General features: G+C 47.1%; 1 protein-coding gene across 1 annotated transcript; it reads right to left on the bottom strand.

The window, feature by feature from the left end:
* Positions 1–1,366: 1,366 nt before the first annotated feature.
* Positions 1,367–2,314, bottom strand: LOC149526133 (olfactory receptor 52R1-like). The gene is made up of 2 exons (XM_089774967.1): positions 1,950–2,314; positions 1,367–1,796 (listed from the first exon to the last, which is right to left on the bottom strand). Exons 1-2 carry the CDS (start codon positions 2,312–2,314, stop codon positions 1,367–1,369), a joined length of 795 nt encoding a protein of 264 aa, XP_089631093.1.
* Positions 2,315–15,428: the final 13,114 nt, after the last annotated feature.

Raw genomic sequence — 15,428 nt, 5'->3', positions numbered from 1 at the left:
CCTCAACTGCCTCGCTCAGCCAGGGCCACAATCTGCTTGCAGGCAGGATCCTAGTTTGGCTGCAGTAGATCCCACACATGTTCCAGAAGAGAGGGAGCCCAACTCCGGCAAGGGTAGTGGTGGAGAAGACGTAATGAGTGATGGGGAGAGGAGAGGAGAGAAGCCAGGGACAAGTTGTGACATGGATAGTTCACCTCTCCAATCCTGACCTATTTCCTTTGAAGGTGAATGCTACAGCCTGCAATCCCGACTGAAGATTTGCAGAAAAGTCCATTTAGTGTAGTTGGCACCTTCCGTGCTCCATTGGCCATTGAATGTTTCTTGATGAACCAATTAACCTGAGTGGCCTTTCCCAGACACATTGACTAGGTACCATACTCTCTGGGGGTTACTGCAGGAGCTAACGTTTGAGACACCGACACACAGCGAATGTTCCTATTTTCACATGCAAGGCTGAGCCATGCACTCAATTGCAGAATCAGAACCAGCCAAGCACAACTTTCCCAGCAACATCTCCCTTGACAGCACTGCCCTGGTACAAGGCCTATAGAAATTGTAGAACAGTGGTTGCAGCAAGAATCTATGAGGCCACATCACAAGCCAACAGAAGGGCAGGCGAATGATGGACGGATTGGACAAGGAGTCTAGGTCTCATTGGACTGTGTGATCCCTTCTGGGAAAAGGGAGGGAAGGCAGTGGGACCTTGCAGTCCAGTTGCTGTCAGTTGGAAAGGTGGCAGGTTTTTCAGTTAAAGAGTTGCACACGGAGGGCATGTCTACACTACAGAGTTTTGTCAGAAAAAATGGCTGTTTTTCCGACCAAACTTGAGGAACGTCCACACTGCAGTTGTGTTCTTCTGCAAGAAAATGAAAAAAACAGAGGGGTTTTACCAGCATTGGTAATCCTCATTCTACAAGGAAGAAGCCTTTTTGAGAAAGAACTCCTTCGCAAAAAGTCGTGTGTGGATGGGAAAGAGGGAGTTCTTTCAGAAGACGAGGAAAGAGGAAAAAGCATTGGTGCCCTGGTGGCCATTCCATTCATAGCAATCACAGGGTCAGGGCCTTCTGGGAAAAGGCAGGGAAGGCAGTGGGACCTTGCAGTCCGGCTGCCAGCAGTTGGAAAGGTGGCAGGTTTCTCAGTTAAAGGGTTGTACTCAGACTGATTCCCCAGTTGTTCATGCTGATACAGCACGGTAGGGTCAGAAATGGAGGGAGCCCGGCACCATAGCTCCAGCTATCTCTGCCAAGAGCTCCATCAGATGCCCATTTTTGATGGTCTGAGCCAACACTTCCTCTCTCTGTTCATTTGAATTTGGAGGCTCCATTTCTTTCATGCCCACCCTTCCCCAGAACTCCAAGATAAAACTTTAGGTGCCTTTATGAGTGAAGAGCCGGAAGAGCCTTTTCTGGATCTGTTTGGTCCCCACCCCGTAGATGATGGAATTTATCATGGAGGGCATCAAGAAGCATGTGTTAGTAACGAGAATGTGGACATGTAGAGGCATGTCCTTTGCAAAACGGAGCACGAGAGAGGAAAAGAGACCTGGCATGTAAAAGGTCAAGATAGAACAGAGGTGGGAGCTGCAAGTCCCAAAAACCTTGAGCCGGGCCTCTTTTGTAGGGAGTCTGAAGATGGCCCTAAGGATCTGGGTATATGAAATAGTGATAAAAATCACATCCAGACCATAGACACAGAATAAAACAAAGAGGCCATAGTAACTACTGACACTGATGTCGCTGCAGGCCAGGCTCACCACGGTGATGTGTGCACAGAATGGCTCGGGGACGATGTTGGTTCTGCAATATGAGTATCGGCTCGCCAAGCACGGAAAGGGCAGTGTGAGAATGCTAGAACGCAGTACCACGGCTAAGGCGATCGTGACTACAATGGGGCTTGTGAGGATGGTGGAATGTCTCAGGGGGTGGCAGATGGCCACGTAGCGATCCAACGCCATGGCCACAAAGATCCCCGATTCTATCACTGAGAAGCAAATCACCATGTACATCTGGGTGAGGCAGGCATTGAAATCGATCTCCATGGAATTGAACCAGAAGATGCTCAGCATTTTGGGCTGGATGGAGGTGGACAGCAACAGGTCGTTGATGGCCAGCATGCAGAGGAAATAGTACATGGGCTCATGGAGGCTGGGTTCTTTCTTTACAACAAACAGGATGGTGAAGTTTCCCAAGAGGGCTATGACGTACATGACACAGAAGGGGATGGAGATCCAGCCATGGGCTGCCTCCAGGCCAGGTATGCCCTGAAGGATAAAGGTGGAGGGGTTAGTGAAGTCGGTTGTATTAGAATCTAACATGCAGTCGAGGAAAAGCTGCACAACTCTGAGGCAGAATGGTATCTCCTGCATGCAGAGTATGTTCCTCTTACTTCCAGTGTGTGCCCAGGGTCTAGGGTGAGGATCACAGTAGAAATGCCTGCATGTAGGTGCAGTGTTGGTATCAGACAGAACATCCGCCACCAACGTCTGTTCCCAGGGGCGAAGCAAACTGGAGACTCTTCACATTCTCTGTAATGACATTGTCAAAAACGAGGTAAATGAATTTGAACCACTGACCCTATCAGTGCCAATTCCGTATTTCATGGCAGGTGCCAATAATTCCTACATCTCGAGTTGTGGGAAAGCTTAATGGGCACTAGCAGGAAACACGAACGTCAACTCTGGTTCTCCCACTTTGATGTTTTATACAATGAACCCCCGGCTGGAGAGTCCCTTCTGTAGGGAGTTCCCCAATCCCCTGGGTGCTCAAAATCTGAGAGTGGGGGAAAACAACCCTAAATCTTTGCCACTACACATTCTGGTAGCAACATCCCAGCTAGAGCAGACCTCTCAGAAAAGCCCCGGCTGTCATGGATAGCAGCTCATTCTCCTACTCCTGCCCAGCAGTGGTCAAAAGAAAGACCATGTTCAGATACCCAATGGAAGCTAAACAGCCAAGGTCCCCCATTGAAGAAAGGAAACAACTTTAGACCAAAGCCTTGTAACTTGGCAATGGGAAGGCAGCATTTAAGAGGATAAACAACATGAAACAGACTTTGAAAAGGGAACGTGGACATCCAGCCAGGATATGCCCTTCAGTGTCTTGATGACCAACTTTAAACAATCTCTTTTGTCCTTTAAGTCTGGGGAAGTCACAGATTAATATGTGTCCACCCCAACTGGCCAGGTAACTTCCCATGCAAAAGTTGCTCCTCTGTGACCTCATCTCATCCCATTGGTGCAGCGAGCAGGGTCAATGCACACGGCTGGTTGCTCTGGGGGCTAGTAGTGATTTTAAGGGGGTTCTGAGTGTGGTTTTTGAAAGGTAGACAGAGGGGTTGCTGGTTTGTTATTTTATGTTTGTTATTGTAGGGAAGGGAAACAGAGTCAGGAAAATGAGAGTGAGGTTCAGAAGAAACCAGAGCTGCACAGAATCCAAGGAGCAGAGAAGGAGGAAGAACACAAGAGACAAATGGAGATGAAATGACTCGAGAGAGAAGCCCAAGGTGCCTGGGATCAAGCCGTTCATGAGAGAATTCATCAAAGAAGGTTGGAGTTAAACGAACTTGAAACAGAGAAGAGGGAAGTAGAGAGGCAGCACGAACTGGCCGTAGGGGGTTTGTGAAGCTGGCTGATTCCAAGCCGGGCTGTGAGCACCTGGAGCCTGTCAGGCTGACTGGGCAGGACATCCCTGCCTGGAGGGACACGGGTGCAGGAATTTCCACAGTCTGGAGGGATTTGCTTAAGGGGTGATATTTCCTCCTTGGGAACTCAGCTGAGTTAGATTTGGTTGAAGCCATAAGATCCTTGCCCCTTTGGCCAGGGTACGGGGACAGACGGGGGGCCAACAGGCTGAGTTAACGGTTGCTGCTGGATCTGAGAAGTCAGTGCCATTGATATTGGGGTACGGCTTTTTGGTGTGGCTGAGTCCATCCCCGGGACGGGCAGGAGCAGGAAGGGGCCTTGTGCTGAGATCCGAAAGGGGGAAGGAAATGCCGCAGGGGCTGGAGAGGGGTCAAGAGAGAATCTCTGATGCTCCTCCAGCTGCGCTGGACAGTTTGCAGGCAGGGGAGGAGCGGAGGAAGCCGGCCCTGTCCCTGAGCTATTGTCCCGTGTCAGTGGTTTCCCCAGAGAGGGGCTGCCAGGGCTGGGAGCTGGGTGGCTGCAGCTGGACCGGGGGCATATGGCCTGGGGAGGGGGGAATGAGATGGTTCTTCCATCTTTGATGGGGCTGGGGGGCAGGGGCGGGAGCCAGATGCTGGACGTGTATCAGTAAAGCTGCCCGCCTGTCAGTCACGCTTCAAGGGGGCGGGGGTGAATCTGGACTCCTAGCGGGGGGGTGGCTCTGCCATTAGCCTCCTGGAAGCAGAACCTGGAGGGTCAGTGAAAACCCGGCTCGGGCAGGCTGTAGATGCAGGGGAGCCGGCTGACGGGCTGCCGGAGGGGAGAGGTGAGGGACACCTCAGCCGGGGGAGGGGATCTGGTGCCTTTGGGAGCCCATCCCGTCCCGCAGCCTCGAAGGAGTGCTGGGTAGGGCTGACCTCCCCGAGGAGAGAGACAGCTGCGGTTGAACACACCGCTTCCTGATATTTAAATCCCGGGCTTCATTTGCAAGTTTAAATGCCTACATTCGCCACCCTAGTTCAAACTAGACATTACTAGCTGGGGACTGTGTAGTGTAGACATACCCTAAAGCACTTTGCAGAGAGCAAGTTAATTTCTGTGACTCTCTGAATGGAGGATGCCACCATAAGAGGACAGACTGAAAAGTCTGCTTGATTGAGAGAAGAGACAAGGAAGGGGGTATAGCGTGGAGAAAAGCCGAATACGCATGGAATTGATTTTATTCCAAGAGAGAGAACAGTCCCCAGCTAGTAATGTCTATAGATACTTACTCCTTTAAAACAGAGATGCAAATTATCAGCAAAACTGCTTGGGAGGAAAATTATACTCACTAAAATGGGAGTGAAAACTGGGAGTCTTTTTATTAGATAGTTAAAAACATAATATTCCACACTGAAGAGAGGGGACAACTTTGAGAAAACTCTGGTTAAGTTGCAAAGTGAATGCAGCAATTTAGAGGGAAAAACCAATATGAGAGAAATGGGGGGAAAGGGAAAATAGACGCCAATTAGAAAAAAATAATACTAATTAGAAGTTATGAAAATTGATCATTGACATTAAAGACATCAGGGAAACGTCCAGGCTTGTCAGCACTAAGGATGAAAAATTAGATCGTATCAAGCGTCAGAGGGGCAAACCTGTTAGTCTGTACATTTAAAAGCAATGAGTAGTCCTGCGGTACCTTAGTCTAGGTCTAGATTACAAGTTTTTGTTGGAAAAAGCTACGCAAAATGCGCTCCACCTTTTTCTTTGCTTTGCTGATTCTTTTGTTGGAAGAGGCTTTTCCAACATTTGGCCCATCTAAACTGGGCCAAATGTCAGAAAAACTCCTCTTTCAGAAGCTCCCTTATTCCTAGTGGAATGAGGCATACGGAAGGCTTCCAAAAGAGTGTGTTTTCTCTTCCACAAAAAAAAAAACCCACAAAAAAACGGAAGAGTAAACGTGTTCCCTGGACATGAAACAGTTTTTCCAGTGTTCTGGATAAACTGGGTAGTCTAGCCGTATCCCTAGAGACTAACAAAAAAAAGTAAATGTTCATCAGATGAGTTGTACTGGAAATTATAAAAGAATTACCTAGCCTTGAGTAAAGTAATTTTCATATCTAAAGCCCCCTTATTTAGCCTTAATTTGATACGAGTTCTACAATGGCCAAGTACGTCTTTTGCTGTTAGATATTATGAAGTGTATCAAGGAAAGATTCAGGATGAGTTACAGATATCATCTACGATGCTGACATACTTTCTAATCCATTGGCACTCAAGGATATTAAATAGCATCCACAGTAGAACCTGAAATATATGAACTCCACAGCTACAACCATCTGATCAACCACAGGTCACATTCAGAAGCAGATGTATGCAGTGAGTCAGAAGCAAAGCCAAACCAATGAACCAAGGAGGCAAAACAAAGGCAGGAGCGTGTTCAACATCAGTACAAGGTATGAAAATGTATCGGAAAGTTTATTAAAAAAAAAGAGTTGATGGTACCTGTGAGTGCTGAGAGGGACGTGTCTTCCCTGGAACCCCCCTCAGGCAGCGACATCCCACACCTCTCTCAGCCCAGCGTCTGCAGCAGCGTCCCACACTGAGAGCCGGCACAGGGCTGTGCACCATCTATAATACAGCGCTGGGCAGTCCCAATGGGGTTCCCTCAGTCTCCAAGAGACAAGTGAGCATCTGGATGCAAAGAGGCTGCAGACCAGCCTGTCTGGGCTTCTGGGCTAATTACCCAGCTGTAGGGGTAAACAGCAATTCAGGGCCATTCCCAAAGGAAGTTGAGAACTCCTGGGCTTTGGGCTGAGGCAGCGAAGATCTGGCTGCTCTGTGTGCTTGTGTGTATTTAATAATTTGAGTTGATTGGGGGGAAAACAGAGGGATAGTGCCTAGATCTGCAAAGTGCCTAAAACCCTATCAATGCCCAGGAGGGTTGGGTGGGCAGCAGACACACAGATCTGGACCCAGAAGACTGACAAGAGACACAACACATTCAGCAGGCACACAGAGCGGTCGTTAAGACATCACAAATCAATAATGTTCATCAGTAACTGTGGTGATACTGGGTAGCCCCGTTTACAAAAGGATCTTGAGAAGGTCTAGGAATGACAGTATGCCCAGGAGCACGTGGCCCCATTCCACAGATAGGTAAACTGAGGTACAGGGAGACGTGAATTGGCCAAGGGCAGACAGAGATTGGCTGGCAGAATGACAGACAGCAGCCAGGAGTCTTGACTATTACACAGAAGAGGTATCCCGGAAAAATTCCGCCACATCCAGGGAACGTGCCGACTTTTCTGCTTTTTTTGTAGAAGAGCAGACCCGCTCTTTCGGAAGCCCTATCTTTCTCCTCCCAGAAGGAAGAAGGGTTCTTTCAGGAGAGGAGGCTTTTCCGTAATTTGGCCCAGTGTAGCTGGGCCAAATTTTGAAAAAGCATCTTCCAAAAACACTGTCGGAAAAAGGTACGCAAATTGTGAAGTGCAATTTGCATACCATTTCCCAAGAGAACATTATAGTGTAGACATAGCCTCAGTGAAGAAGGAGAAACAGTAACAGGAAACTTGGAAATGGCAGAGCATTTGTTTTTGTTCTCACCAAGAAGATTGATGGTGACAGGATGCCTAACATAGTGGTAATGGAAAAGCGATAGAATCAGAATTAAAAATAAAAAAGAGAACATATTAAAAATTACTTAGAAAAGGTAGATGTCTTCAACTCACCAGGGCCTGATGAAATGCATCCTAGAATACTCAAGGAGCTGATAGAGGAGGTATCTGAGCCTCTAGCTATCATCTTTGGAAAATCATGGAAGACAGGGGAGATTCCAGAACACTGAAAAAAGGCCAATCTAGTGCCCATCTATAAAAAGGGAAATAAGAACAACCCAGGAAACTACAGACCAGTCAGTTTAACTTCTGAGCCAGGTAACAGCCAGCATGGATTTGTAAAAAATAAATCATGCCAAACCAATCGGATAGCTTTCTTTGATAGGATAACAAGTCTTGTGGATAAGAAAGAAGTGGTGCACGTGGTATACCTAGACTTTTCTAAAGCATTTGATTCGGTCTCACGTGACCTCCTTATCAATAAACTGGGCAAATACAACCTAAATGGGGCTACTATAAGGTGTGTGCATAATTGGCTGGATAACCATTTTCAGAGAGTAGTTATTAATGGTTTGCAGTCATGCTGGAAGGGCATAACAAGTGGGGTTCTGCAGGGGTCTGTTGTGGGACCGGATCTGTTCAATATCTTCAGTGATTTAGATGATGGCATAGAGAGTACGCTTATTAAATTTGCAGATGATACCATGTTCGGAGGGGTTGCAACTGCTTTGCAGGATAGGGTGAAAATTCAGAATGATCTGGAAAAACTGGATAAATGGTCTGAGGTAAATAGGATGAAGTTTAATAAGGACAAATGCAAAGTGCTCCACTTAGGAAGGAACAATCAGTGTCATACATTCAGAATGGGAAGTGACTGTCTAGGAAGGAGTCCTGCAGAAAGGGACCTATGGGTTATAGTGGACCACAAGCTAAATTGGAGTCAGCAGTGTGATGCAGTTGCAAGAAAAGCAAACATGATTCTGGGATGCATTAACAGGAATGTTGTGAGCAAGACACGAGAAGTCATTCTGCTCTACTCTGCACCGATTAGGCCTCAACTGGAGTATTGTGTCCAGTTTTGGGCACCACATTTCAATAAAGATGTGGGGAAATTGGAGAAGAGCTGAAAAAAATGATTAAAGGTTTAGAAAACATGTTGTAAGAGGGAAGACTGAAAGAATTGGGCTTGTTTAGTTTGGAAAAGGGAAGACTGAGAGGGGACATGATAGTGGTTTTCAAGTATCTAAAGGGTGTTACAAGGAGGGAGAAAATTTGTTCTTCTTGGCCTTCAATGGCCAGGACCACTCAGGTGGATTGACTCATCAAAGTAGATGGAGCCATGTAGATTAGGCTGATCTGCAGAGGCAAATGAAGCCGCGATTTAAATAATTGCAGCTTCATTTAAATTTAAATGGCTGCCGCACTGATCTGACAAACAACTGATCAGTTGTTTGTGGGCTCAGTGCGCTAGTCTGGACGCTCCCACGCCGACCTGAAAGCCCTTTATCGACCTCCCCGTTATGCCTCGTAGGATGAGGTTTACCGGGGAGGTCGATAAAGGGCTTTCATGTTGACAGGGGAGCATCCAGACTAGCGCGCTGAGCCAACAAACAGCTGATCAGCTGTTTGTCGGCTCAGCGGGGCAGCCATTTAAATTTAAATGAAGCCACAATTTTTTAAATCGCGGCTTCATTTCCTTTTGCCGAACAAATAAATCTACTTGGCTCCCTCGACGGAGCCATGTAGTCTAGACGTACCCGAAGAGTGCTGACCAGCAGCTGGTGACTAAAGGGTTAAACTCAGGTAGCAAGGGTGCTGGTCATTGGGGGTGTGTCTAGACTACATGCCTCCGTCAACGGAGGCATGTAGATTAGCCAGATCGGCAGAGGGAAATGAAGCCGCGATTAAAATAATCGCGGCTTCCTTTAAATTTAAATGGCTGCCCCGCTCTGCCGATCAGCTGTTTGTCGGCAGATCGGGGCAGTCTGGACGCGACACGCCGACAAAGAAGCCTTTCTTGATCAGCACAGGTATGCCTCGTGAAACCAGGTTTACCTGTGCCGATCAAGAAAGGCTTCTTTGTTGGTGCGTTACGTCCAGACTGCCCCGATCTGCCGACAAACAGCTGATCGGCAGAGCGGGGCAGCCATTTAAATTTAAAGGAAGCCACGATTATTTTAATCGCGGCTTCATTTCCCTCTGCCGATCTGGCTAATCTACATGCCTCCGTCGACAGAGGCATGTAGTTTAGACGTACCCTGGGAGAGCTAATCAAGACAGAGGGTTGAAATCTGAATTGGCTATAGATTCCTTGCCTGCTTTCTTTATGTGGGAGAAAGAAACCAGGAGTTGAGAGTCACAGAATGATGTATGCCGAAGCGGGACTGCCATATCTCCAAGGAATTCGGGGCGTGGAAGGGGACTGAACAAAGAGACGATCGTGAGTTAATAAAAGGGAAGAAAGTGAATCTAGTCCTGATGAGGGTATTTTTCTTTATTTTGTGGTTTGGTTCAAACTTCTCAATGTGGATCTATGTCTCTCCTCTCCATTTACCATCTAAGCACTGTGCCCAGAGATTTTCTCTCTGTTATAATTTGTTTTCCTTAGTTGCTCTGTAACATCTAGCAACCAAGTCTGCGCTATCAATATATCTTCAGTTTTGTAATAAAAATCACTTGTTAAGGTGATGATTTGATTCGTGTGCCCTGGAAGGTACAGGATGTCTGTCTGTCTATGGGTTTGTCTACCCTTGCCCCCTAGTTTGGACTAGGGAGGCAAATGAAGCATACCGAAGATGCTAATGAAGCGCGGGATTTAAATACCTCGGGCTTGATTAGCATAGTCGTGGCCAGTCACCATTTTAAAATGTCAGTTGCCGGTCGCCCGATTTAACTTGCCACGTGTAGATGCGGTAGTCCGATCCAAAACCCTTCCCTCGAATTAACTGTTACTTATTGCATGTAGTGGACAGTATTAACAGATAAGCCCATGTTTATTGGTTAATTGTGTAGTTGCCTATGCATTGACATCCCTCATGTCTGCCTGCCAAGTACCAAATCACATGAGGTCATGGGACTTTCCTATGTCACAGCTTGCCCCTGGCTTCTGTACACCTCTCCCATCACTCTCTGGATCTTCTCCACCTCCATCCCTGCCACAGCTGGGCTCTCTCTTTCCCGGGGCACTCATGGGTGCTGCTGCATGGGTGCTCAAGGGGCCTGTGTGTAGGTAGGAGGTGGCCAATCCAAAGTGTAGTCCAGGGGGATGTGGAGAATGTGATGCACTAAGCCTGTTAGTTCTTTACTAATTTATTGTGTGATGGGATGACTAATCATTATGTTATATTCTGTAGTCTCACTGCACGTTATTAAGGTTTACATTGTGGGGTAGGGTAGCGTAGGACAGATTAGTATTTCAAGGAACCAAGCACTAGACATGAGTGACAGAAGTTGTATCTCAAGAACCTCAGGGTTGAGTCTGCAAGACATTGGTTTAGCTACTGTAGGCCTTGGAGACAAGAAACGATGACATACATGACTGAAAAGTAACCCAATACCCTACGATTATGGGAAAAGTGGAGCTAAATGATAATATTGCTGAAAATTACCATGAAGGTCAATATTAGATCATAAAGGTATCATAAAAGCGCATCAGTCTCAGACACGTGTCTTCATTAAAGGACACAGGCTGCGTGCGCATCACTGGTCATGAGTATAAAGGCAATTTACCCAGCCAAGAGAAAGTTCTCGTTTTGTGAGTTTCCAGGGAGCACAGACCAATAACAGAAGAGGGGCAGACGCTGTTGTAGATAGGCACAGAGTGTAGGTGCAGACAGAATCAGAGTAGAAGAAGGGGGTGCCCAGAACAGGAAAATAAAGCTCCCTCTGCAAGATTCCAGCAGGAACCATGCCTCTACTGGGACTCAAGCCAGGAAAGACGTATCGCACTATTAAATGGCGGGAGTGTGACTGTATTTGTAACTGGCACAGAGGTGTGTATGGAATTTCTAAGCCCTTGGGAAATCATAACTTTAATAAAACCCAAAATACATGAGACCTTGTCCTGAGAAAACCAGGTGTGGAAGCTACTTTCATCTGCATGTCTTCATAGAACACTAGACCTTCCTTGAGGCTGTATTGGAAGCAAGCAGCAGAGATGCAGCTCACTCTGTGAAGCTGAAACCTGTTGCTACCAGAAGTGAAGGCACGCTGGTATAACACATCTAAACGGTGCTCGGTCCTGCCATGAATGCAGGGGACTGGACTGGATGACATCTCGGGGTCCCATCTAGTTCTTTGATTCTGGCCTAATACAATTCACTTTAAATAACTACATAGCCTACAAAATCAACAGTTCCTTCTATTTTTCCGTCCATGTGCAGAATGAATTTTGTGGTGTGCACAAATATAGAGATAATGCATAGATGTGCACTAGCAGTAAAATATACATATACCTAAGTAACCACAGGGATTATTGCACCTGCCAGGTTACGATAGAAATCTTATAACTCATTACAGAAAGAAGTACATTTGAAATGAAGAAAATGAAAATTTTGTATATTCAGAGCAGCCAAAAAGCTACAATAATTGCCTTTGAGGAGGTAATTAGGGAGCATTTCTGGGCATTGCAGGAAGCATGGAGAAGTGAGAACAACACCTATAACACACTAGCGTGTGTTGGGAGCTGAGTATGACAGAGACAGAGTGTGTATCCATGTACGACTGGCACTGTGTGTGTCTGTGTGTCACACACACACAGACACACACATGCAGAATCCATGTGTGTGACACTGACACTGAGTATGGGTGTGCTGGCTGCATGGGGAGTGGCTGAGGACCGTGCACTGTCCCTTCAGGCCCAGGTACACCCAGTCTGAAGCATCGTTCAGATCCCAGCAGCGACTGGCATCCCCATCCTACTCCTGAGCCCTGCCCCTCCCCTCTGTAGAGCTGGGGTGCATGGATGGGGGATGAGGAGGGGAGAGGACACCTAAATATCACCCTTCCCGCACAGCCAGCAGCAGGGGTCCAGAAGCATCTGGCCAGAGGTTCAAAGGTAGTGAGGGAAAGGCACCTACCCTCAAGTTGCCAGATGCACACGGCTCTGCTAATGCTGTGCCCGGCACTTGCAAGACGCTTGCCCAGTCACACAGCTCAGAGGGTCTCTGCTCAACACGAGCTCTTACCACGCAAGGAAGAGCCCCTGGAGCCAGTGTGAATAGGTCTCTAAACACATCCCCTGCATGTGCAGCGACAGCCACACAACAACCAGCACGTTGGGAACCACTCAGCAATGGTCTCAGCAGATCCTCCGCGTTATGAGCATCAGAGCCACGAACTGACCAGTGAACCACCCCCTTCGGTGGGAACTAGAAGTAGCCAATCAGGCCTCAGCAGAGACAAAATAAAAGGACAGAGCTCTGGGTAATATAAACTGCCCTGAAAAAGAAAATATAAGCAATATTTTTCCTCTGTGTAGATGGTGAGAGGGCCAAGCACCATGTTACCAGCTACCTCTGCAGAGAGCTCAATCACATTTTGTGGTATTGAAGGCCTGGAGGCCGAATTCCTCTGTATGTTCCCTTTAGTAGAGAGGCCCACTCCTCCTTCTTCAAGTACCATTGGAGAAAACTTTAGGCGACTTTATGACTGATAAGCTGGAAGAATCGTTCCCGGATCTGTTTGGTCCTCACCCCATAGATGATGGGGTGTAGCATGTGGGTCAATGACAGGCACACATTGGCAATGAGAACGTGGAAATGCAAAGGCACGTTTTGTGCAAAACGGAACACAAGGGAGGAGAAGAGACCTGGGATGTAAAAGGCTGAGATGGCACAGAGGTGGGAGCTACAAGTCCCAAAAGTCTTGCGTCGGGCTTCCTTCGTAGGGAGTTTGAAGATGGCCCTGAGGATCTGGGTGTAGGTCAAAACAATGAAAATCACATCCAGACCATTTACACCGAAAAGCATAAACAGGCCGTAGTAACTATTGACACGGGTGTCAGCACAGGCCAGGTTCACCAGACCTGCGTTGGAGCAGAACGTCTCAGGAATTATGTTGGTTCGGCAATAGGGCCATTGACTCGCCAGGCATGGGAAGGGCAGAGAGAGAATGGCACTGCGCAGCACCACGGCCAGAGCAATCTTGAGCACAATGGGGCTTGTCAGGATGGTGGAATGTCTCAGGGGATGGCAGATGGCCACGTAACGATCCAACGCCATGGCCACGAAGATCCCGGACTCCATCGCTGAGAAGCAGAGCACCAAGTACATCTGGGTGAAGCAAGCACTGAAATTGATCTCTCTGGAATTGAACCAGAAGATGCTCAACATTTTGGGCAGGATGGACGTGGACAGGACCAGGTCGGTGATGGCCAGCATGCAGAGGAAATAGTACATGGGCTCATGGAGGCTCGGCTCTGTCTTCACAATGAAGAGGATGGTGAAGTTCCCCAGGAGGGTCATGGCATACATGGCACAGAAGGGGATGGAGATCCAGACATGGGCCATCTCCGCGCCAGGAATGCCCAGCAGGATGAAGATGGTAGGGTTGGTGAAGTCAGTTGTGTTGGACATTGACATGGGGTACGGGAGAAGGTGTCCGATTCTGAGGAAGATCGGTGTCTCCTGCAAGTTCCGCAATTTCTTTGAGCCCAGAGTCTGCGTTATGGTTGCAGTACAAATGCCTGGAAGGAGACGCAATGTTAATATGAGACACAACATACAACACTCAAGAGCTGTAACATGGACTAAACTCTGACTGACGGACAGATCTCCGAAAGCCATTGTCAATGGGCAATTGCCAGCGAATGGGGTTGTTTCCAGGGGGGATCGGCAGGGCTCAGTTCTGGGCCTGATGCTAGTCACTGTTTTCATCAAGGATCCGGATGTAAATAGTGATAGAGATGCAGTCATGTTAGTCTGGTGGAGCTGAAACAAAAGACAGAACTATGTAGCACTTTAAAGACTAACAAGATGGTTTATTAGGTGATGAGCTTTCGTGAGCCAGACCCACTTCCTCAGATCAGTATGGGGAAGAAAATTGGCACAACCATAGATACCAAAGTGATACAATCAAAAAAAAAAAGCGAACGCATGTGAAATTGACAAATCAAATTTAGAACAGATTGGGGGTGAGGGGGAAGGTAAGTTTCTGTGAGGTAGTGACATAGGGGTGATAATTGGGGAAGCTATCTTTGTAATGGGTGAGAAATAGAATGTAATATGAAACTCGCTGCAGATAAAGCTTGTGCATGACCCAAAGGCCGGCAGAGGGGTGACAATGAGGAGTCCAGGACAGGCATGGATTGATCTGGAGCATTTGGTGAGTGGGAACCAGGCAAACAGAAGGGCTGAATAAAGAGAAATGCAAAGTTACCAGCTCAGAATAGGGAAGGCAGGACAGACCCACCAACCAGGGCACCAGGTTATGGAACCCAGGGACCCTGAATCGGTGTTACGGGTCCTCACTCATTGTGGGCTCCCTGTGCGATACCATGACCAAAAGGGCCAATGTGATCCATGGATACTAAACTAGGGGACTATGTCTAGATTGCATCCCTTTTTCGTAAAAGTGATACAGATTAGACGTATCGCAATTGCTAATGAAGCGGGGATTTAAATCTCCCCCGCTTCATTAGCATAAAAATGGCTGCCGCTTTTTTTCGGCGCGGAGCTTTGCCGGAAAAAAGTGCCAGTCTAGATGTGGATCTTTTGGAAAATAAAGCCTTTTCTGAAAGATCCCTTGTCCCTTATTTTAAGAGGGATAAGGAATCTTTTGGAAAAGGCTTTATTTTACAAAAACTGTATTTTTGACAAAGTTTATGCTCCTTTCTATTTCCCTCATGAGGATTTGACTTCCATTTTTAAAATATATCTTTTTATCTCTCACTGCTTCTTTTACATGGTTGTTAAGCCACGGTGGCACTTTTTTGGTTCTCCTACCGTGTTTTTCAATTTGGGGTATACATCTGAGTTGGGCCTCTATTATGGTGTCTTTGAAAAGTGTCTGTGTAGCTTGCAAGTATTTCACTTTTGTACCTTTTAATTTCTGTTAAACTAACTTCCTCATTTTGTGTAGTTCCCCTTTCTGAGATTAAATGCCACAGTTGCTGAGGTGTTTTTCCCGCCACAGGGATGTTAATTTTTATTACATTATGGTCACTATTTCCAAGTGGTCCAGTTATATTTACCTTTTGAATCAGATCCTGC

Source organism: Pelodiscus sinensis, chromosome 1 (genome assembly GCF_052426305.1).
Source record: "Pelodiscus sinensis isolate ZL-2025 chromosome 1, ASM5242630v1, whole genome shotgun sequence".
NCBI lineage: Eukaryota > Metazoa > Chordata > Testudines > Trionychidae > Pelodiscus > Pelodiscus sinensis.
This window is presented reverse-complemented; position numbering and strand designations above follow the sequence as displayed.